General features: G+C 36.4%; 2 gene segments (V, D, J or C); both read right to left on the bottom strand.

Annotated features, from left to right (window-relative positions):
* Positions 1-8,712: 8,712 nt before the first annotated feature.
* Positions 8,713-9,205, bottom strand: LOC107659361 (T-cell receptor alpha chain V region RL-5-like). The segment is given in 2 exon segments: positions 8,713-9,065; positions 9,162-9,205. Coding segments are annotated over 2 exon segments (393 nt in total).
* Positions 9,206-22,584: 13,379 nt separating this feature from the next.
* On the bottom strand, positions 22,585-23,094 carry LOC107659360 (Ig kappa chain V-IV region S107B-like). The segment is given in 2 exon segments: positions 22,585-22,973; positions 23,055-23,094. Coding segments are annotated over 2 exon segments (429 nt in total).
* Positions 23,095-25,035: the final 1,941 nt, after the last annotated feature.

Here is a 25,035-nt window from a genome sequence, read left to right as displayed (position 1 = left end):
GATTATTTGACAAAGTATGTTATATGTACAGTATATTCTCAAATTCGAAATGCAAATGCATGCAAAACATACACAAAAGCACTTACATGCCAAGGCAGAAAGCAGAATGACTGAATGAAGAATCATTGTACATGTGTGTGTTTCACTACAGCAGGACTGAGCTTTGTGACAGTCTAGCAAATGTAAATGTAAAAGATCATCTCGGATCTATATGCCAAACTCCTCCTCTTTAGGTTTGATGCCAAAAAAAAACTCACATCTGCACATAGTTTAAAACTAAACATTACATTTAGTCTATTAAATGTGAGATCTGCTCATGCAGGTCAAGAAAATATCATCTTTATACAGGCTCACAGAAGAATATGAAGATCATTTTTTGGCACATAGACCTTATGTAAAACTATATAGTAATCAGAACTAACTAATTTAAAATTCTTAAATTGCTGTTTTTTAAATGCATGTTATTGACATGGGACAGAAGTCATTTTGTTAAATGTGAACCAAAATCATCACAATTAAAAGAACCAAAGACTTAAACTACTTCAGTCTGTGTGCGTTGAATTTATTTAATACACGAGTTTCACAATTTGAGTTGAATTACTGAAATAAATGAACTTTTCCACGACATTCTAATTTATTGAGATGCACCTGTATAAAGTAGTATTTATAAGTGCAGCGCTGCTTTGTTTACAGGGGTAATCAAGGAAACGCTATTTCACTTCTGTTCCATAAGCGCCACCTGCAGTCAGAGTGAATTTGCGTCTCATTCAGCCCGTCTGCTGTTTTTGTTTCATGCAGGTATGTTCAATGTAGCATAATTTCACAAAGATAAAGTCAGACGTTCTGTTTTTGGTTTAAATCTTGAAATTATACATCTAATTCAAATCAAAAACATATGTGTAGCCTCTTAGTTTGGATTGTGATTAGAAGTGAAAGTGATATGACGTGTGGTCAAGTATGGTCCTATACTTGGAATTTGTGGTCTGCATTTCACCCATCCAAGTGCAAACACACAGTAGTAGATCATGTCTTTCATAAAGGCCGAGGTCAGGGATCTTGGGTTTGAAAATGTTGGTGACCACTGGTTTACAGCAATGCAGTTCTTGCGTTTTGGTTCATATCCTTTTGTGTGCCATTTAATTCAGGATACTGAAAAGGACATACAGTCTAGTCAAGTGGGTCAGTGGGCTATAGTGTAATTTCAGGATCATCCAAATTGATAATTTTGAATGAGATTTATTTACTGTCATTAACTTATCATAAGCAAATGTAAACAGAAGTAATTCTAAAATATATTTTGCTAGTTCTAGTATGTTTTCTTTTATATTGTCCCCTATTACTTATTTATTATGCCGAGGCAGAATCTGCAAACTTTAAAAAATAAATAAATTTGGGGGATAATTTGTGGAATTGTGAAATGGATTTTCAAGTGCGCCTGTAATGTGTATTCCTGAGTTTTTGTGTGAGTGTTGAGTGTGTTTTAGTCACTGTGGGCCTCAGAGCACAGTAGTACACAGCAGAGTCAGACACACGTAGGTTCTTGATCATCAGTGGAAATGTTCTTGATGTGGAGTTCAATGTTGCAGAATATTTATTTATAAAATCAGGCTCAGTGGTGTATTGATTCAGAATGAATGTTGGTGATCTGTTTGGTAGCTGTTTGTACCAAAAGAGGTTTGGACTTGTAGAAGTAGTAGTATAATTACACATTAAAATAACTTGAGCTCCTTCACTTTCAGGCATTACTCTTGAAGACTGTTCAACCCTCTCCTGTCCCGAGGACACTGGAAAAATAGAATGAAAAAAGTAAGTCATTAACATGAATTATTAGCAAAGTAAACCTAAACATTTATTAACCTGAATGTAAGTAAATAATTTTATTTTAATGTATACAGATGTGCTTACCATCATAATGTGCTGTGAAACACAGGGAAATCAAAGCCCATCTAAACATAGTTGATCTATGAACAAACATTCATTCAACTGTGCTCTCAAAAACTGTGTTCATCTCACAGAGTGCTTCTTGAAATGTTTGTGTTGTCACATGATCTACTCATACATGGAGAGAGTGATGCTGACCCCTTGTGGATGACGTTTCAAATATCTTACATTTTTTTATTTTGGATAACATTTTTCACAGAATTAGAATTTGCCTGAAAATGTTTTTAGAACACATGCTTGATCCCCACTAGTCATCTCTGTATTGTAAAGCCATTTAGTTACTTGATATAGCCTCAATGGGTATCATGCACCTATATTTTTTGTTTCCTTGCAGTAAATGATCTTAACGTTCTAGATATAATAGAGGGGGGTCTGCATGTAATTCAAGATTTAAGGGTAACATTTCTCCCTGTCTGAAGAACACCACTGTTTCTTTTACAGTCAGATTTTTGTACAGTGCCATTGTGTTTACATCAACAGAGGTCAGAGACACTGAAGATGGACACAAAGAGGAGAAAATACTGTAGCAGGCAGAGCAAGCTCACTGTTTAGGATGCTCGAAATATAGGAAGAAAATATAAATACAGAATTTGGGTGAGGGGTTATATGAATGTATCGCTTAAGGGAAGTGACTGTCTTCAGAAAAGTTAGCATGACAATGGCATTTTCTTCTCCTCTTACCTACATATAAAGTAGTATTTATAAGTGCAGCGCTGCTTTGTTTACAGGGGTAACCAAGGAAACGCTATTTCACTTCTGTTCCATAAGCGCCACCTGCAGTCAGAGTGAATTTGCGTCTCATTCAGCCCGTCTGCTGTTTTTGTTTCATGCAGGTATGTTCAGTGTAGCATAATTTCACAAAGATAAAGTCAGACCGTTCTGTTTTTGGTTTAAATCTTGAAATTATACATCTAATTCAATTCAAAAACATATGTGTAGCCTCTTAGTTTGGATTGTGATTAGAAGTGAAAGTGATATGACGTGTGGTCAAGTATGGTCCTATACTTGGAATTTGTGGTCTGCATTTCACCCATCCAAGTGCAAACACACAGTAGTAGATCATGTCTTTCATAAAGGCCGAGGTCAGGGATCTTGGGTTTGAAAATGTTGGTGACCACTGGTTTACAGCAATGCAGTTCTTGCGTTTTGGTTCATATCCTTTTGTGTGCCATTTAATTCAGGATACTGAAAAGGACATACAGTCTAGTCAAGTGGGTCAGTGGGCTATAGTGTAATTTCAGGATCATCCAAATTGATAATTTTGAAAGAGATTTATTTACCGTCATTAACTTATCATAAGAAAATGTAAACAGAAGTCATTCTAAAATATATTTTGCTAGTTCTAGTATGTTTTCTTTTATTTTGTCCCCTATTACTTATTTATTATGCCGAGGCAGAATCTGCAAACTTTAAAAAATACATAAATTTGGGGGATAATTTGTGGAATTGTGAAATGGATTTTCAAGTGCGCCTGTAATGTGTATTCCTGAGTTTTTGTGTGAGTGTTGAGTGTGTTTTAGTCACTGTGGGCCTCAGAGCACAGTAGTACACAGCAGAGTCAGACACACGTAGGTTCTTGATCATCAGTGGAAATGTTCTTGATGTGGAGTTCAATGTTGCAGAATATTTATTTATAAAATCAGGCTCAGTGGTGTATTGATTCAGAATGAATGTTGGTGATCTGTTTGGTAGCTGTTTGTACCAAAAGAGGTTTGGACTTGTAGAAGTAGTAGTATAATTACACATTAAAATAACTTGAGCTCCTTCACTTTCAGGCATTACTCTTGAAGACTGTTCAACCCTCCCCTGTCCCAAGGACACTGGAAAAATAGAACGAAAAAAGTAAGTCATTAACATGAATTATTAGCAAAGTAAACCTAAACATTTATTAACCTGATTGTAAGTAAATTATTTTCTTTTAAAGTATACAGATGTGCTTACCATCATAATGTGCTGTGAAACACAGGGAAATCAAAGCCCATCTAAACATAGTTGATCTATGAACAAACATTCATTCAACTGTGCTCTCAAAAACTGTGTTCATCTCACAGAGTGCTTCTTGAAATGTTTGTGTTGTCACATGATCTACTCATACATGGAGAGAGTGATGCTTACCCCTTGTGGATGACGTTTGAAAGATCTTAAAAATTGTTATTTTGGATAACATTTTTCACAGAATTAGAATTTGCCTGAAAATGATTTTAGAACACATGCTTGATCCCCACTAGTCATCTCCGTATTGTAAAGCCATTTAGTTACTGGATATAGCCTACCAATGGGTATCATGCACCTATTTTTTGTTTCCTTGCAGTAAATGATCTTAAGGTTCTAGATATAATAGAGGAGGGTCTGCATGTAATTCAAGATTTAAGGGTAACATTTTTCCCTGTCTGAAGAACACCAGTTTCTTTTACAGTCAGATTTTTGTACAGTGCCATTGTGTTTCCTGTCACTGAGGGCCTCACAGCACAGTAGTCTGATACTGCAGTAGAGGAGATGATCAGATCCACATGGTTTTGTTTTTCTTTTCTGACATTAGTACTGAAACATTGATCTACATCAGACGTCTGAGCTTGTTTTGCACTGTCTGAGATGAGCACAAGGAACTCAGGAGCTGTTCTGGGATACTGACGGTACCAAAGTAAAGACCATGCAGATGAATAACTGCAGGATAATGCAACATTTGAACCCTCTGCAACAAACTCCACTGTTTTGTTTGATGTAATAGTACACACTTTGCTGTGATCATAAAGGTAATGCATTAAAAAAAAAACAATGGTACTTAAATGCTAAAGCAGAGAGCAGAATACCTGAATGGAGTATCATTGTATTTGTGTTTACAGACTCAGCTTAAAAGATCTTATGTTGGGTTCAACAAACTACCTTCAGATATATTTGAAGCCCCTCCTTCCTCACCACCTGGGAGAAAGCAAATGCATGTACTGTGAATTAACAGTCCATGTGTATAATAATATTTTGTGCTTTATAGAGCTAGCAGATATGAGGGTTGGAAATGTGGGATGTAGATGCAATACTGTGTATCAGTTTTCTTTAATGTGTTGTTATGTTTCCTGTTTCTGTGAAAAAGAATCAAGCAATAAAGTGATTAAACCATCAGTGCACTGGATAAGTGCACTCAATCAGGAAATATAAAATATGTAAATAAACAAATCAGTTTTCAACTATATCCTGATGTAAGGAATAATTCGAATTAATAGCTGTTTACGTAGAACGGCAGCCAATAGAAATAAATTCCTCAGCCAGATTAACATAGTTTACATAAAGTGTATAAAAACTCCAGATGTAATATTAATGAAATATTATGATAATGAACATGAGCCAGTCTGAGTTTAGATTTCACTGTGTGACTATATGTTAGCACTGGTTAAACACTTACGAGGAGCTTGCATGCATAATAACTTCTGCCACAAATTTAAAAAAAAAAAAAACTGGTTGTAGTTTTTCCCTGTTTGACTTTTAATCTTTTTTGTAACACACACAATTTTTTACATTTACAGTACATACTGTACTCAAAAGTCTAACTCTAAATGTTAAAATGATGGATAATTAAGAGGAATTTGCGAATAAACATAGATTAATTTGATGCTGCCTTCATGCAGAAAACTTATGAAACATATAGTGCAATATAGTGTATCAGGTTTTTGTACAGTGTTCTTGTGTTTCCTGTAACTGTGGGCCTCAGAGCACAGTAGTACAGAGCAGAGTCTGATACAGCAGCAGAGAAGATGATCAGATCCACACGTTTGATTTCTTTTGTAGCTTTTGAATACAGACGAAGATCAGGCTCAGATTTACTTGAATATTCATTGACCTGAAGTAAGAACTCTGGTTTTGCTCCGAGATACTGTCGATACCACTGGAGAGAGTTAACAGTGCCAGTGGAACTGTAATTACAAGACAGAGTCACATTTTTACCCTCAACAATATATTTTTCTGAAGACAGTGGTTGTATTGTATCAGCAAAAGAAGTTCCTGTGGAAAATAAAAGAGTCTCAATTAATCAAGCAATAAAATAATAAATATATGCAAAGCCTCAAATGTTTTTAAGGTTTTTTTTTCAGGTGTTTGTTTTTTTGTTTCATAATAAACCTATTGCTTGAATGAATATCTCTTACCAATGCAAAGTTGCATTATTATCCAGGTAAAGAGAAACATGATGTCTTCAGAGAGACAGTGATGGAAAATAGTGTTTGAATAACTGTTTGACTGTCTCACACTCTCAACAAGCTGAATAAGCTCCACCCACTGCTGAAGTGTGTTTATTCTGTAACAGCAGTGAAAAAAATGCTCAAGTTAAAACTGCATGAATCAGAGCTCTTATTGTCCGGGATGTGTATGTGTTTCAGACTGCAGAGCGCAATAAAACACAGCAGTCAGACACACACACATCCTGGATTGACAGAGAAACTGAGCTTGAGGATTTGTTGAGATCTGCATGATCTTTAATCTTTCCTCAAATTCTTTTTCACTGCTGCTTGATCCAGTTGAGAGTTTACGGCGCATGTAAACTGGGAGTCCGTTGGTTTTATGTTGGTACCAGTAAAGAGAAGGGTATGAATCACTGGTACTGTAAGTGCAGTGAAGTGTAACTGCGTAATGTTCAGAAGCTTTTTGAAATATTGTGGCTGATTAACAGAATCCTGTGTAATGCACTCTGTCAGGGAAAAAAAAACAGATATATATTCTTATGTAATGATCCTGCACATTTGTTAGATTTAATTGAGTTGTTACTTACTAAGAACTGCCATTAAACGTACATTCCTCAGCAAGATTAACATAGTTTATGTGCAGCAGGCAATATTAGTTTAACAATGCAAAACTGCAGAGGACATACACATATAGCAGGGACTTCATAAATCAGCGTCATAGATTATGCCACACAGTGGGCAACTTCTGAAATTAATGTTAGTTGTTTCATTAAATTAAACAGGGACCTTCTAGACAAAAGCTGAAATAAATTATATAATCTTAATGCAATAAGTCCCTTTCTGATTTCAAAGACTTTTGTTACTTTCTGTACTATTATAAAAACAAATGTTTTAATAACATATCATTCTTTCTTTGTGCACAGGATTGTTGTCCCTTCCCAAACTGCTGCAGCAAGACCAAAAAGCACACAGAATGTTATTGTATTACATAAATCATAAAGACCATTTGGGTAAAAGCATTTGCAAAATTAATAAATATAAAATTACTGGATTAGCAACGCCTATCAATTAAAAGGTGTTTTCACATGCTTTTGTCCATATATAAAGAATATGGCTTTGGTTTGTTGAGGACTAGATTTGAGCATGACAATGGCTTATGTAAGAAGAAGCTCAGAATTTCACTGCCAAAGCCATGATAAACCCAACAGACTGAACAATAATATCAAATAGGCTGGATGCTGTTGGAGAGTCAACAGAGCCATGAACTCAACAGAAGTGGTGCTGAGACAGTTATTTGAAGAACTACAAGGAGTCCTATAATTGAAAAGAAAGAAATCTCAACACCTTTTCAACAAATCTCACTTAAGTTACTTCCCTCCATTGGCTCCCTGTTTCACTGCTTGAAGACAAGCAATTAAGAAATTATATTAAGAATGTATTTGTGTATAAAAGGAACTGCAAAGAATATGATATCAGAACACATTGTCAGTTCATTTTCGGTAGAGTTTTTTTTTTTTTTTTTTTGCTTTTTATGTCTAAGTCAAACTCACTCAAGTGTTGCCACATATTTTATTACATTCAGGGCTGGATAGATTGTGGTTTTCACTAGATATTTTCAAAGTGAAAAGAGCTTCAGATTTTTCAGACATGTCATGTTTTTTTAATCATTGGGCTGCTACTCAATAATAGTGAGCTGAATCTGACATACGTACATCAGTAATAGTGAGTTCAGTGGGTGTACGTGATGTAGTTGACTGAAACCGACCATCAGAGGTGTTATCATCATAACGTAATCGGGCACCTTTGCGTAATAAATACTGGTTTTCCATTGGGATTCTGTCTGTACCAGTAAAGCACAACATAATCACTGTTTGTACTACTGTATATGAGCAGCTCAGCTTGACAGTTTCTCCTTCTTGAGAGTTTTTTTCTGTCCCTTTATCTGGTTCAATGTCGTCTCCAGCCACCAAACCTGTCAACAATAAGCACAAATAAACTGATTTTTCATAACTACACTATTTTGCATCACTGCACAAAGCTTGATAATGTGATGATGGAGCACGGAGTATATACAATGAAGTATTTCTTCAAAAAGCACATTAATATACCAGAAATTATGTGGTTTCTTGATTTATATATTTTCTGTTATGTAAGTATATTTTCAATATAATTTGTACTATATAAACGTTTAACATAATTTTGTAGTATGACTATATTTCTCTTATATAGGATAGGAACATAGCAGTATCTCCACGTGAAAGTGTGTGAACACTGCCATCCTGTGGCATACATCAACCTGCACTATTTATTGCAAATGGGGAATATGCTTTATTGTTTGACAGTTGACTGAATTACAGGTGTTAAAGGGGCCATATGATGCTGCTGTCTTCTTTATGCACCAAGAGCTTGTAACACTCCAAAGAGAAAGGAAAAATTGAAATCGCATCATATGACCCCTTTAAAGCGTAGCTTCATAGGGATCTGTGTGTGCCTTTTGATTTTAGTACTACCTGTGATTTTTTTCCACTATTGGTTCATAATTGCCAGTCACAGATTCTTTCTCTCTGTCTTCATCTCTATCTCTGTGTTTGTCTCTCATCTCTCATTGTAACAGGTTTTTGTAGAGAGCTGATGTGTTTCCTGTCACTGTGGGCTGCAGAGCACAGTAGTACAGAGCAGAGTCTGATACAGCAGCAGAGGAGATCTTCAGATCCACATGTTCCCTTTTTTCAACTTTAACAGTGAATCTTGGATCTACATCAGACCGCTGAGCTTCCTTTGCACTGCTGTAGGTGAGTACAAGAAATTCAGGTTTTGATCTTCCATACTGACGGTACCAGTGGAGATTATCTGTAGTTCCAGAGTCAGAAAAATTACAGGACAATGTAATATCTGAAGCCTCCTCAGCAAAAACTTCTGGTTGGTCTGGTTTGATGACATTTCCAAAGACAGCAGCTGAAAATGGAAAGTTAATTGGTAACTTTTTAGAGAAAAGTTTTGAGTAAAATTGTTAACAGAAAAATAAATAATTATGCAAATAAATACACATACCAGCTGAGACACAGAGCAGAATAACTGGATGAAGATCCATTATACAAGTGTTCACTCTGAAAAGAATCGATTCAACCACAGTCTCTGTGAGACATATGAACACAGAGTCCCTCCTCTCTCATATTATAACTCAATTCAGACATTGAGGAGAGAAGTAAGATCTAAATCACATGAACAATTTTTACAACTGTACCAAACAAATTAACCAACATTAATCTGGGATCCTTATTTAGGAATATGATTGTATGAGAATAACAGTTTTCAGTTTGGGTTAGTCTATTTATAAAGCACTATTAAAACAAAAGTCCACTGACCAATGTGCTGTACCATAATAAGAAAAAATAAATAACAGACATTCTGAAGTGAAAGACAAGTAACCGAATAGCAAAATATACCACAGCAAAGAAATACAGAATAACCTGATGCTTAAGCAGAAAAATGCAAAGTTATTGTAATAAATTATCACTAATTGCCAAGGTGTGCCTTTAATTAAAATGATTTTGACAGTAATGAATGCTATTTTAAATGGGGAAGTGTTTTAGTGTTTAGTGTTTTAGAGTTTTTTACTCCATCAGAGTCAGAAACATTTTGAATGTCATTTTGGGCCCAACTCACAACAGCGTAGTATCACGTGAAACACATTTATCTGTTCATCAGTTGGAATTTGGTAATTCTATAAAAACAAAATAAAATGCAACACATACTTATGTTTCCATCATGCATCATAATCCAATTGTTCACATGTTAGCAACACAGTTATGTGTGAACATCCTTTAAATCAAGAAAATAATTTTACATAATTCAAATTCTGCCATGTCAGTGTGTTTGGTCTTGGCAGAATAGACCTGCTATGCTACTGCTGCTGCAGAGCAAGTACTGAGACTTGCTACTGCCAGTACATCCATGACATGCTGCTGTGAGCATGTGAGAAATACTGCTGCTACTCATATATCATATATATGAGACAACCCACTATAAAACATACATGAAATCACCCTGTAGCAGATCTGTACAGGTGGAGCTGGGGAAGGTGGAGGGTTTCTGAAGCGCACTGCAACTGCTAAAGCGAGCACTAGCCCAGTATTTGAATGTTTGAGCACTTTCCCTGGGTTACTTGCATATAGTTAAGTTTGTCTTCTGCGGACGATTGCCGAGTTTGACATTCCTCTCAAGATGCACGCTAGATCATTGGAATTGTGCGACTCATATATCATATATATGAGACAACCCACTATAAAACATACATGAAATCACCCTGTAGCAGATCTGTACAGGTGGAGCTGGGGAAGGTGGAGGGTTTCTGAAGCGCACTGCAACTGCTAAAGCGAGCACTAGCCCAGTATTTGAATGTTTGAGCACTTTCCCTGGGTTACTTGCATATAGTTAAGTTTGTCTTCTGCGAACGATTGCCGAGTTTGACATTCCTCTCAAGATGCACGCTAGATCATTGGAATTGTGCAATGCTCTGGTGTCATGGTGAATGTTTGCGGTTGTTGGTAGTGTTGCCATGATATACAGGTGTTGGCGTTTTCATGGCGGAGGATGTGAAACATTGGCGGAGCTTTTAGTTCACGTCCGCGTCATTCCGAGTGCTTTCCGAGCTGTCGCGTCGGCGCTGCTCGCTTCTCAATTAACAATATATTTCGCCTGTACGCTCACGTGAACCTGCACAAACAAAGATTCTCCGGGCCTGCTGTTAGAAACAAGGCTGCTGGTCTCCTTCGGCATTTCGTCTTCATCAGTTCATCAGCCTACACCATTATAATCACTGTTTCATTTGCATCTAACTACAACAATTCCTGAATGACTTGAATGGAGTAAGTTTTACGACTTTAAGTCTCTCCTGTTGCGTAGCCCATTTTTGCAAAGAGGTCCTCGCTGTCTATTTCTGCATGAGCATCCTCTGAATAAGAGCAAGAATGTAAACGGACACGTTTTCTTGCTATGCTCAAACATTAAAGTTTTCCCGATGCACAATAAATTGACTCTAACTAAGAATTTCATCATAGTTTTGTCTAATCTGATTATTCTTATACTATTCTCAGGACATATTATATTTAACGTAATTAGCTTTAGCTTAGCTATGTGGCATTAGTCTCTGATAAATAACTAGCTGGCACTCTCTCTTTTTCTATGTGGTGAGCATTGAAGTATTCTATCTTGGAACTTGTACTCGTGAAGGCCTTTCTATAGTCTGATGTGTTTTACGTACTTCCCGTCTATAGACATGACTTCCTCTCTGGATTTTCTCCTCAACTTTGTCAATGTTTGGACTTGGAGGTTATAATTACTACATTTCTGTTAAAATTTAGTTTGTGCCCCGTGACATTAATGTCCTGGTCAGTGTATGCTCATTCATTACATCTGCTTTACAGTTGTGCAAAAAATCTTTGTGTAAGGGCTTTCTTTATGCTTTTACATGGTTCAATAGCTATCTAAAGTTCAATTAGCTAGTAAGGCATCGTGTCAAATGTAAAGCGTTCTTATCCTTCAGCAAGGCTAATGTACCACAAGATTTATTTCTATCTTTGTCCTAGTTCCATACATTCCTAGTATTTCTTTAACTTGTATTTCATGCGATCTGGTTTCTCTGAAGGTTCACTCGTTGGGTTCCTATGGTTAAAAGGTGTCTTCTCTGCAGAGTCTATCAAGCTTTCGTAGGAGTTAAGCCAGAGAATAGTTCTGTTTATTACAGTTCCAATATTTATGCTTATGCGTATTTACGCTTTCTGCTTAAACTTAACTACTACACTCGATCACTTTACTAACCTTGGCCATTTCATCACAATGCAGTCATTTACTCTCACCTCATCTTTACACAGGTCTTTCTTTTGGACTGGCGCTATTATGAATGCAGTCTCTATCAAGCTGATGTATACATGGTCATTCTCCCATTCGAGTTCTAGGTAAGATTCGGCTCAATGCTCAGCAGGCATCTTTAAGCTATAATCAAGGCTCGTTTATTTTTGCATCTACTGGTGGTGGTTCATTCTGTTTCCTCATACCTATTGGCTTCGGTCTTACTTGGCCTATTGTGGCCTTCACATTACACGGACTATTGTGGCCCTTCGCATAACTCTGCTATGGTGGTCATCAGGTAAGTTTGTCCATTGCTGTTTATGAAGTTTGGCCTATCGTGGCCTTCACATATCACGGCCTATCGGGGCCTTCGCATAACATTGAGTATTTCATCTACTGATGGTCATGCTGATCTGGCTCATTTTCTATTTTTGGGGGAGAGGTTTCCTCTGTGGGTTCCGGCAGTTAGATGGAGTTCTATCAAGTGTGTGCAGGAGTCTAGCCTAAAGAATGTTAATTATATATCTGTGTATATGCTTTTTCTTAGTCGCTGTTAGAACCCTAATACTACCTCTATCATTTAACCTAAACTAATGGCATCTCTAACACAATGTGGTGGTTTAGAATCCCTGTAATCCGCCATCAAGCTGCTATGTACATGATCGTCCTCCGCATCTGAGTTCCGGCAAGATCAGACTCTAAAACTATTTAATGTAATACTCAAGGTACAGTATGATACTCTTGGCAAACTACTGGTGGTGGTTACTTCTCACGTGCTCCTCATGTCCAGTCTATCATGGCTTTTGATACAATGGCCTATCGTGGTTATTCACACATGGGGCTTTCACATTAGCTTATAGAAACATGCACAGGCTATCAATGTAATTGCAGCCCGTCGGGCATTTACATGGCATATTGACATTACACATTGCTCAGCCTATCGTGGCCTTTGTTCAATTTGGCCTATTGTTACCATTAGGTAAGTGTGACTATTATTGTTCACGTAACTCTGCCTATCATTGTCCATCGCAAAATTGGCCTGTAATGGCTTTTCTCATTACATGAACTACGCTATCTTTCTGTGTTAAATGGCATAATGCGGCCTGTCATAAGATAGCTCATACAGTCATTCGTTTGTAAATATTTATTATTTATGCCTTTTGTTATAAATTTAATGCAGTATGTTTAAGGTAAATTAAGCAAACACTGGTGGTGGTGTCACAACTATTCATTACATGTTTCACGGCCTATCACGGCTTTTAGTGGCTGGCCTCTTGTAGCCTTTCTCTCATGGCCTATCATGACCTTTCTCTCTGCAGCCTATCATGGCCTTTCTCTCCGTGGCTGGTTCAGCTCTCATTTAGCCACCGTTTTAGAAAGCTGTAGTCTGTCACCTCCTCAATACACCGGCCACTACTGCTGCTGAACGTGGAGTTACAACATCAGCCATCAAGCTGCTGGGCAGATTGTCATCCTCTGCATTTGAATCATACATTAGACCTGAACCACAAACCAGCTCAGCAAATAATTTCAAGTTGTACTCAAGGTAATCTATATGCAATTACTGGTGGTGGTGTAATACCTATTCATATTACTCCTAACAACCTCTATGGTTTACTATCTGTGGCTTAACTTAGCCTTTCTCTCTCCGGCCTTCCCCTCTGTTGCCTATCTTTTGTGGCATTTCTCTCTGCGGCCTATCTATCCGGCCGTTCCCTCTGTTGCCTATCTTTGTGTAATTTCTTTCTGCGGCCTGTCTTTCCCAGGTTTCCCCTCTGTAGCCTTCTGAGGTATTTCTTTCTGTGGTCTATAATGGCCTTTCTCACTATGGCCCTCTCTCTCTGTGCGGCCTATCACTATCAGGCCTATTGTGGCCTCTCTCTCTCTCACTGAGGCCTTTGTGGTCCATCTCCTCTACTCTATAAGCACCAATACTTTGGCTATAATCGGATACATTTTTAACGCTTGTCATACTCACCTTAATTATGACTAATTAAATATATTTTCTTTTCTTTTGTTTTATATGTTCTAGGATCTTCTAAGAAATACTTCGTCTGGTGGGTATTTCATTTTCTTTTCTTTCTTTTGGGGTAGGCTCCACCCTGCCTTCGTCTTCGGCAGGAATAACTGGAATCTACGACTTCAGATTTAAGCTACGGATGGGGCCTACGCCCAGGGCCGCATTAACCATTGGGCTAGGGGCCCGGACAAGGAGGGGGCCCATGATTGGTTGTGGAGTAGATTGACTGGCCATGGGTAGTGCCGATTGCCAAAGCCCCGCCCCTCACTTATTAGCGCTATTATTTAGTGGAGCTTTTCCATATATTCCATGCATTACCGTTAGAGATTAAAACGTCACGTTTGAATTTGGTTTACCAATCAAATGCATTTATTCTATATTTTTACTTTTGAACGACCCTTGCACCAGGTATCAATCAGGTGATCACTGCAATGTCCACATTCACCTCTCTTCACTTCGTTCTGGCATAACCTGGAAATGGTCATGCAAAGAACAATCTTCGATAAGTAAAAATGTAAACTATTCTAAAAAGAAAGTGAGAGAGGGGCTATTCTAAAAAAAAAAAAGAGGAGAGAGGGGAAAACATTAGTGAGTCAGTAAAATCCCCAGCTATCAGGTTATTTTACTAAAGCTGATGATGGAGTAGTTGTGAAACAGCAAGTGGACCGGGCACATGGAGCAGATAAAAACACAGCGTCATCGTCCCCACAGATTTTAGGTTAGTTTGATTAACAAGTTAACAACTTTATGGATGTATATTGCTTTTTGTGTTTGAACAAAGTATATTCGCTTATGGGTTGAGAGATAAACCAGAAGAAATATATAAATTGTTTTGCGCAGCATGATGTAGGTTAAGCTTTTCATTTAAAAACATTTTAAGCATTGTGGTTTAAAAACAACTGTAACTGTTCAGGGACATTAAGCAGTGGGGCAGAATTCATTTTGGCAAATGCGCGCATTAAGACGGTCACGTGGCGCGCATCTATCTGCTCGTACAGCGCCAGTCTAAACTTGAGTTATTTTTCGCGCCTTGTGTTTAAACGTTCAAATGCAGTTATGTGTCAATGTCTCCTAGTCAACACAGTCATCTGTGTCTTAAATGAACGTTAATAGTTAAATATAAAGCATGTGTAGTAGTAGGCTATACGAGATCCTAATATGAGATTTTAAAGGGATAGTTCACCCAAAAAAGAAAATACTGTCATCATTTACTCAGCCTCAAGTTGTTCTAAACCTGTATGAATTTCTTTGTTCTCCTCAACATAAAAGAAGATATTTTGAAGAATGTTCGTAACTAGAAAGTTTCTGGTCCCCATTGACTCCAGTAGTGTATTTTGTTTTTCATACTACGGAAGTCATGGGGGCCCAGGCAGCAACTGTTGGGTTACCAGTATTGTTCCAAATATATACTTTTACATTCAACAGCAGAAGGAAACTCATACAGGTGTAGAAAAACAACAGACCTTTAATTTTTGGGTGAGCTATTCCTCTAAAGCAGCTTAATCTAGCTGCTATTAAAATTTATGTCAATAATGTTAATCAAACATTAGAAAGAAAATCACTCACTGTCCTTAACCAAATTATTTTTGTAAAATAAATAAGAATGAATGTACATTGAATTTATACAGTGAAGACTATTCAGTTTATTTGTACATTTATTTTATACGATATAATTTATTATTCAGTGCTTTAAGTGTTTCAAGTAGGTCTATTTATTTTTTAATTTGTGGCTGTTTACTTGTCTTAAGTATAAGCTTGTTTTTACTTAGGCTAGTGTTTTTATTTTTTTTTTATATATTGAAATTGGTAACAAGAATGATGAAATTTCAATGCATCAAAATTTTGATAGGATAAAAATCCTATTTAAAGCTATATATATATTATATTTGTAATAGGGGGCCCTGCAGTAAGTTATAGCCCCAGGGCCCAGTAAGGTCTTAATGCGGCCCTGCCTACACCAAATAATTCTGTTTTTTTGTATCAGCTTTGTAAATAAATACTTTGGAATTTTATCTTCACCTCCCGAGTCTTTCTGGTAGAACTTTGTATTTCTGCAATGACAACTCTCCTCCGAGTTTAGCATGCAAATACATGTCAATGTCAATGTGTTTGGTCTTGGAGGAATAGATGTGCTACACTGCTGCTGTACACACAGTAGTGAACACACACACACACACGGTGAATACACACCCGGAGCAGTGGGCAGCCATTGCTGCAGTGCCTAGGGAGCAATTGTATGCCTTGGCTACCATGCCGGCCGGCTTAACACTAGTTAGAATGTGCACTATGTGTAGTTAACAAATAGATATTTGTTGCAAGCTGATGAGAGAAGACCCCAACATCCACCTGTGCAAAATATATTAAAGTAATTTGATAACTGTAATTTATATAACTTATTGTGTATTAAAGGTGTATTGTAGGACGATAAAGAGAGCGTGACTCAGACTCTGCATGCAGCTGAATCAAACGCACACTCAGTACAGCTACGAAAAACATCGACCTAAGAAATAAGCCAACGTGAACATTGAGGTTAAGCAGCTAATATGCGAACCCCAGTTGAAATGCATACAACGTTAATGCTTATTTCATTTAAGCCTGTTATCATGTCCTTAACTTGTCGGCATGTCCTCAGAACAATTACAGACTGCTTGCTGTTGAAGCTGTATAAACACAGATATGTAAATGCTACTAATTATACTTAGTATAGGAATGCAAGACTGTTAAACGTGACACTTAGTTTAAACTTGTTTATGGTTGCTCATTTAGAAATTGGTTAGGCAGACCATGCAGTATGAACAGTGATATGCGTAAAAGTGATATGCGTATTCACTTATCTCAGATGTTGATTTCAGATGTTTTCTGAAGCACACTGCAACTGCTACAGCGAGCACTAGCTGAGTATTTGAATGTTTGAGCAGCAAGCTCATTGGCTGCTAATACAAAAAGAACCAATCAGCTGCGCCACGTTAATAATGATGTCATTAAGTCAGATTGAGTTAGAACCTATCGGCCTGCACCATCTTTTCTGAGTTTCATGACAGAACTTTAAGTTGAAAAATTAGTAGAAATGCATACCATAAATATATTCCTGAACCACCTCATCATCTGTTTCAAATTGACAATGAAGTCAAAATAAATCCTTCAATAAGAGAGTTTTTCTCTCATAATTATGATGAGACTGAGTTTATGAAAATGTAAAGGAAACCTCTCTGTTGGTGTGATACTGAGAGATATTGCCCTCTTTTGGTTTCTTGCAAGTGTTACAACTGAATTAAAGTCACATGATATTAAACATGTTAGCAATAAACAAGTTAAAGTTAATTGTTTCTAAGGTTTAACATTTTAACAATTAAGTTATTCTGCACATTTAAAAAAAAAAAAGCATTTTAATGAGGTTTTTATGCTGTTAAAACACTAAGTCCCTCCTCTCTGGATTTATGTATTTTATTAAATTTTGTTCAATTCAATTTATTACATTTTAAAGGGAATATCATGAAGTGGAATGACAATCCAATAAATGAAAGGTGATTTATTAATCCGTATTAAATAATGTATTTTTGTATATGTTAAAAAAAATAAGAGAAACATTTTAACAAATCTGTGCTTCTGCTGTAGAACATATAGATTTAATTGGCCATATATGAGTGGTTTGAACATGTGGAATATGATATCTGGACATACTGTTAATGCTTATTTTCTAAAGTTTCTAATTTGCATTTATGCCTTAAGACCTAATTCTGTCTTACACAGGTGGGACCACATATTTTATTAGATAATATGTTTTAGTTATATTTTATATTCAGGGCTGATAGATTGTGGTTTTGTTTGTGATTTTCACTAGAAAGTGAAAAATGACTTCATGTTTTTGTATGACATGTTTCATTAGAGCACAATAACAGTGAGCTGAATCTGACAAATGTACATCAGTAATAGTGAGTTCAGTGGATGTGTGTGATGCAGCCATATGAAACCGATCTTCAGAATCTATCTTAGATACAATTACATCATGTCAGATCTGTGAACACTGAGTCCTTCCTCTCTGAGCCATTTTATTCACACCTGGATAACAAAAAAAGAGCCAGTTAAACACATTAATGTATATCCATTTCATGAATTTGAATTGTAACCACAGTTTTTTAAGAATTAAAAATATAATTATATTTGAAGACAAAACAGTTTAAGAAAGAAAAGTATGGACAAAGCTGATGCACTGACTGAGCCGCATATGTATAATGAAGCTCTAAATGTAAGTTTTGGGAGCCTGATCGTTCTGTCCTGTCAATCATCACATAACTGTATATAAGCAGTCATTTAGCTGTCTGTTTACTACTGAATTCTGTTTACCATAAATGCTGTTTACACAGTTTACGACTCTGAATGACTAAAAAATGGCTGGGACATTCTTTAGTTATGTCTTTTAGTTCTTAAGTTTGGTTGCACTTATAATAAATAACACAATAAGAATACTTTGTTGTGAGAGAGATTTGTTCCCGAGTGAGATCTCAGCATCCACATATCAGCAAATGATAATGAGCTCCCTCTACTGGGTCCCTATAGCTGCATAATGACAATATATTTATATCTGTCTTAAAGTTTCCTCAGCAGCAGATCAGTCATGTTATCAGTTTTATGCTTAAGCTAACAAATTCATTTCTGTGGTAGATTAAATATCACTTGTCAATAATAACATTCTTACCACATTTTAAAAGTTATAGAGTTTGACATCTCCAGTATAAACTAACAGAGAAATAATTAAAAAATAACAACAAATAAAAAGTGGATGATTGAGCAACCAGTTAAGATGAAATAATCCATTCATTTACATTTAGAAAAAGCTACAATCGTCAGAACTGACTGAATGATGAAGGTTCTTGTGTGAGTGTTGAGTGTGTTTCAGTCACTGTGGGCCTCAGAGCACAGTAGTACACAGCAGAGTCAGACACTCGCAGATTCTGGATTGTCAGTGGAACTGATTTTGAAGATGTGTCGATATGTGCATTAAATCTGTCTTTGAACTCTTTGTCTTCATCTCCAGTCTTACCAACTCTGTTGAGCATATATTTAGGGACTCTGTTTACTTTTTGCTGATACCAAAAGAGAGTCGGGGAGTATGAAGTTTGATATGTACAGTTGATTATTACAGTTCCACCTTCATAAGCAGTCTGAACTCTTGTTTTCTGCTCAACGCTGTCCTGTGATTCTATTCCTGCAGAACCAAATCATGAAGAACATCAGCAAAGAAATATCATAAACATTCAAAATTATTTTATATATTGCAAAGAGTATTTAAGAATATTAAAAAGAATTACAAAAATTTTACTTACCCCAGACATATATGAAAACAATGATAGTTTGTTTTATCCAGTCGGTCATCTTTCTTGCTTTAAAAATTAAGTCTAGTCTAAATCCAGATCTTATTCTCACCTCTGATCTAGTCTGTGATAGAGTGAGTGTATATACTCTAGTGAGCAAGAGCACTTGATCTACACTACAGAGTTTGTTTGAAGAGGTTCCTTTGACTCCTCCCTCTGGCAGATCCAGAAACGTCTGAAATCCAGGTTCATGACCAAAAAAATACATGAAAATGCAAAACAAATCCAGCACAACGTTCATCATAGTTTATTTCCAATTTTGTTGTAGTGGATAAAGGAACAAGTACTTGTTTGTGCTCATAATGAATTTTCATATTTTTTTCCAACTAATTAAGGTGCTTTAAGACTATGTGTATAAAATTAACCACACAAGTGTCTTAAAGTTTTATGACAGGCCTCAACTTAAGTGTTATTACATATTTATTATATTCAGGGCTGGATAGATAGTGGTTGTGATTGTGATATATAATATAAGTGAAAAGAGATTCAGGTTTTTGCACTACATTCTTCATGTTTTGTATCACTGGGCTCCTACTCTTAGAGCACAATAATAGAGAGCTGAATCTGACAGATGTACATCAGTAATAGTGAGTTCAGTGGATGTACGTAATGCAGTCGACTGAAACCGAGGATCAGAGCTGTCTGCATCACTCGCCGACCGTACATTTTTGTATAATAAGAACTGTGGATCTCTGTTGTGATACTGTCTGTACCATTAAAGATAAACATAATCACTACTTGTACTAGGTCTATGTGAGCAGCTCAGCTTGACAGTTTCTCCTTCTTGAGAGTTTTTTTTCTGTCCCTTTATCTGGCTCAATGCTGTCTCCAGCCACCAAACCTGTCAACAATAAGCACAAATAAACTGATTTTTGATTTGTGAAAGCAAGGCTGACAAAGTACTATGTCAAATATCTTCCACAGCACTTTTACAGAAACATATAAAATATTAGTACATTTGTGGTTTGATGTTTTAAAATTATTTTTATATAATTATTTAAAAAAAAACAATGTAATTATATAACAGTGTGCCTGTTCCCACAGTGAGAATCAGTATGAAGCATCTGTCCATGTTCAATCAGATCAGCTCAGTTCTCTGTTGAGGCTCTCAGTGCTCTGAGCTGTAAGTCACTGCAGATCAGTCATAAACACACACAGGAACTTCATCCTCTGAATTTTCACTTTCATCTATATGCTGTATTATTTTAGTTAATTTAATTGTGTTTGATAACTAATTTTCCCACCATTTTTGACTGTTCAAAAGTACCCGAATAAAACTTAAAGTTCTGAATCTGTTTTATATATTACTGATCTTCTTCAGTTTCAGCCACATGTTTGTCTGGTTGATCAACCATATCCTCTGATCTTCATTCAGTAAAGGTTTTAGAATATTAAACGTAAAACGATGCAAACAATTGAAAATGCAGGTATATTAAATGCATACCAATAGTGTGAAAATAAAAATATCCCTCATCCTGTGTCACATGACTGTGTCTTGAATACACCTTCAAGATAAATCAGTGAATGGGAGAGCTGCTGTTTTCTCGAAGGTAATATAGTACCTATACTGCCCTCTTATGGTTATTTGGAATTTGTGCTCAGCATTTAACCCATCAAAGTGCACACACACAGCAGTGAGTAGTGAACACTAGGGTTGTAACGATATACCGGTATGACGGTTTATCACGGTTCAAACGTGCACGGTTATCATACCGTAAACATTTGCATATCTACGGTTTAAACAAAAAATGAATGAAAAAAAATCTCACCCACGCACATGCAACTTATTTCCGCTCGGCTGCTTCACTCTGCATTCACTTGGCTGCTTAACGTTACACGCACGTGCAGCGGAGAAAATGACAGAGAGATAATATCTCATTTCCATCCCCGCCGAAAAAAAAGTTAATATCTGCAGTATGGGAATACTTCGGATATTTAAAAAAAACGAATGTGCGGGGTTGTCCTTGAGGACAGATCAAATTTGCAAAAAAATGTGGACGCAAAGTGGCTGCAAAAGCAGGCAATACATCCAACATCTTCGCTCATATTTGCGGACACCATCCCTCCGTGCAGATAAAGGTATGTCACATTAATAACAAGTTATAAGTTAAGGCCATATGATTTCCGTGAAGCAGAGGGAATCCCCGTGCAGTCGTGAACATGGAATTTACAGTATAACGAGGATGTCAAGTAATCGGATGGATGGATAAATCGAAAGTAGTTATGATATGTGTCTGTGAATATTAAAGCGCAAAGAGACTGCTATATGAATAATCTGCTTGTTTCTGCATGTCTCTGAGTGGCGCCGTTTTATGCGTACTGAAGTACGCATACATCAATGGTGTTTTCAGCGTCTAAGATAGCCTACATAAACATGAACATCAGCAGAGCTGCTCTGAGAGAAAACGTAAATAAACATTTCCTAGTTTTATTTGAGAAAAACCATTGTCAAATACACTCTGAAACTCAAAGGTCAGCTACAACCCGTCAAAATAAACATTCAATTTAATTTGAAATTATGACAGATGTTCTTCAAAGTTATAATAACAACAATAATAATATTCTTTATAATAAAATAATTTATTTAAACATTGTTTTCAAGGAATATCATGTTTGTCCATGTTTTAACTTTGCCAAAAATAAAAGGAGTTGTACATTTTCATTTAAATTTCATTTTAAAACATTAATTAAAATGTTAAAGTGTGATATAGATATACATAAGGTGTACAGCTTTATTTATTTTTTTTATTAATTTATTAATTTAATTATTTATTCAGAAGGGAGACTTCAATACTTTCATTAAAATGGTTTCAAGTTTGTTGTAATAAAGGATTTGTTCACTCAAATAACTTGTTCTTGTTCTTTTAAGAGTCATTGTTACTGATAAGAATTATTGTTTAATATATACCGTGATAACCATGAAACCATGATATTTCCTGAGACGATTATCACACCGTAAAAATCTCATACCTTTACAACCCTAGTGAACACACACTGTGAACACACACCCGGAGCAGTGGACAGCCATTTTGCTGCAGCGCCCGTGGAGTAATTGGGGGTTAGGTGCCTTGATCAAGGGCACCTCAGTCATGTACAAGCCGGTACCAAGACACGAATCCACAACCTTCAGGTTATAAGTTTAACTTTCTAACCATTAGTCCACGACTGCCCTGTTGACTCACTTTAGAATGTTGCTTTGTTTTATGTTTTGATCCTTTCTGCATTAGATTACTTAAATTTCTCTCTCTCGTCTCTCATTGTAACTCTGTCTCTGTTTTTTGTAGAGAGCTGACGTGTTTCCTGTGACTGTGGGCACCAGAGCACAGTAGTACAGAGCAGAGTCTGATACAGCAGCAGAGGAGATCTTCAGATCCACATGGTTTTGTTCCCTTTTTGTAATGCTGACAGTGAATCTTGGATCTACAACAGACCGCTGAGCTTCTTTTGCAGTGTCGTAGGTGAGTACAAGAAATTCAGGTTTTGATCTTCCATGCTGACGGTACCAGTGGAGATAATCTGTACCTACAGAGTCAGAAAAATTACAGGATAATGTAATACTTGAACCCTCCTCAGCAAAAACATTGGTTTTGTTTGGTTTGATGACATTTCCAAAGACAGCAGCTGAAAAAGAAGAGGTACATTTGTTTATTATTTTCTTCTTTTGATGATCAACCAAATAATCAGCCAAATGAATACACATACCGGTTGAGGCACAGAACAGAATAACTGAATGAAGATTCATTGTACAAGTGTTCACTCTGAGAAGAGTCAGACTGAATCATTTCAACCACACTGTCTCTGAGACATAATTAGATCATGTCTGATGTAAGTCCCTCCTCTTATTAAACTTCAAGACAAAAGAGAAGCTTTATTTTGAAGGAATAGTTTTTTTTTTCCGGGCCTGGCTCATTACTGCTACCATTATGTGAATCAACTTTTCTTTCCATTATTGTTAAGATTAATTCTAAGTAATAATATTGTAAGTGGGTGCATAGTAGATTTTGTACACGTTAAAATTAACTTTAGTCATACTTTGGTGTCAGTCAGTCTGTCACAGTAAGACTTAAAAACAAAACTACTTGAAACACATATTCATGGGGAAGCTTTAGGTTTTTTGCAAATGTAACATAAATGAAGTGTTGCACACCTGTAGTACATTTTTAACACACAGTTGCAGCCCTGAAACTTTTTAAGCAGTTTATCTTTCTGAAAAGCTTTTGTTTTTTGCCCTTTTTTTTCCTTTCATAAAACATTTTTCCTATCAACCTTACACAGGTGTTTGCAGTTATTATCTCACAATGAGGTTTTGATTTGGTTTTCATAGTAAGAGCTTCAAAAAATGCTTTATAGTTTTTATAGTCTTGTTTCATATTTTGTATCACTGGGTTTCAACTCTTAAAGCACAGTAATAGAGAACTGAATCTGACACAGTCACACTGCTAATAATGAGTTCAGTCAACATGCGAGAAGTGCTTGACTGGAATCGAGGGTCAGAGCTGTGCTTAGCACTGTTTGATCGTGCTCCTTCACGTACCAGAGCACAGTAGTACAGAGCAGAGTCTGATACAGCAGCAGAGGAGATCTTCAGATCCACATGGTTTTGTTCCCTTTTTGTAATGCTGACAGTGAATCTTGGATCTACAACAGACCGCTGAGCTTCTTTTGCAGTGTCGTAGGTGAGTACAAGAAATTCAGGTTTTGATCTTCCATGCTGACGGTACCAGTGGAGATAATCTGTACCTACAGAGTCAGAAAAATTACAGGATAATGTAATACTTGAACCCTCCTCAGCAAAAACATTGGTTTTGTTTGGTTTGATGACATTTCCAAAGACAGCAGCTGAAAAAGAAGAGGTACATTTGTTTATTATTTTCTTCTTTTGATGATCAACCAAATAATCAGCCAAATGAATACACATACCGGTTGAGGCACAGAACAGAATAACTGAATGAAGATTCATTGTACAAGTGTTCACTCTGAGAAGAGTCAGACTGAATCATTTCAACCACACTGTCTCTGAGACATAATTAGATCATGTCTGATGTAAGTCCCTCCTCTTATTAAACTTCAAGACAAAAGAGAAGCTTTATTTTGAAGGAATAGTTTTTTTTTTCCGGGCCTGGCTCATTACTGCTACCATTATGTGAATCAACTTTTCTTTCCATTATTGTTAAGATTAATTCTAAGTAATAATATTGTAAGTGGGTGCATAGTAGATTTTGTACACGTTAAAATTAACTTTAGTCATACTTTGGTGTCAGTCAGTCTGTCACAGTAAGACTTAAAAACAAAACTACTTGAAACACATATTCATGGGGAAGCTTTAGGTTTTTTGCAAATGTAACATAAATGAAGTGTTGCACACCTGTAGTACATTTTTAACACACAGTTGCAGCCCTGAAACTTTTTAAGCAGTTTATCTTTCTGAAAAGCTTTTGTTTTTTGCCCTTTTTTTTCCTTTCATAAAACATTTTTCCTATCAACCTTACACAGGTGTTTGCAGTTATTATCTCACAATGAGGTTTTGATTTGGTTTTCATAGTAAGAGCTTCAAAAAATGCTTTATAGTTTTTATAGTCTTGTTTCATATTTTGTATCACTGGGTTTCAACTCTTAAAGCACAGTAATAGAGAACTGAATCTGACACAGTCACACTGCTAATAATGAGTTCAGTCAACATGCG

This window comes from Sinocyclocheilus anshuiensis, unplaced genomic scaffold (genome assembly GCF_001515605.1).
Source record: "Sinocyclocheilus anshuiensis isolate Anshui unplaced genomic scaffold, SAMN03320099.WGS_v1.1 scaffold940, whole genome shotgun sequence".
Taxonomy (NCBI): domain Eukaryota; kingdom Metazoa; phylum Chordata; class Actinopteri; order Cypriniformes; family Cyprinidae; genus Sinocyclocheilus; species Sinocyclocheilus anshuiensis.
This window is presented reverse-complemented; position numbering and strand designations above follow the sequence as displayed.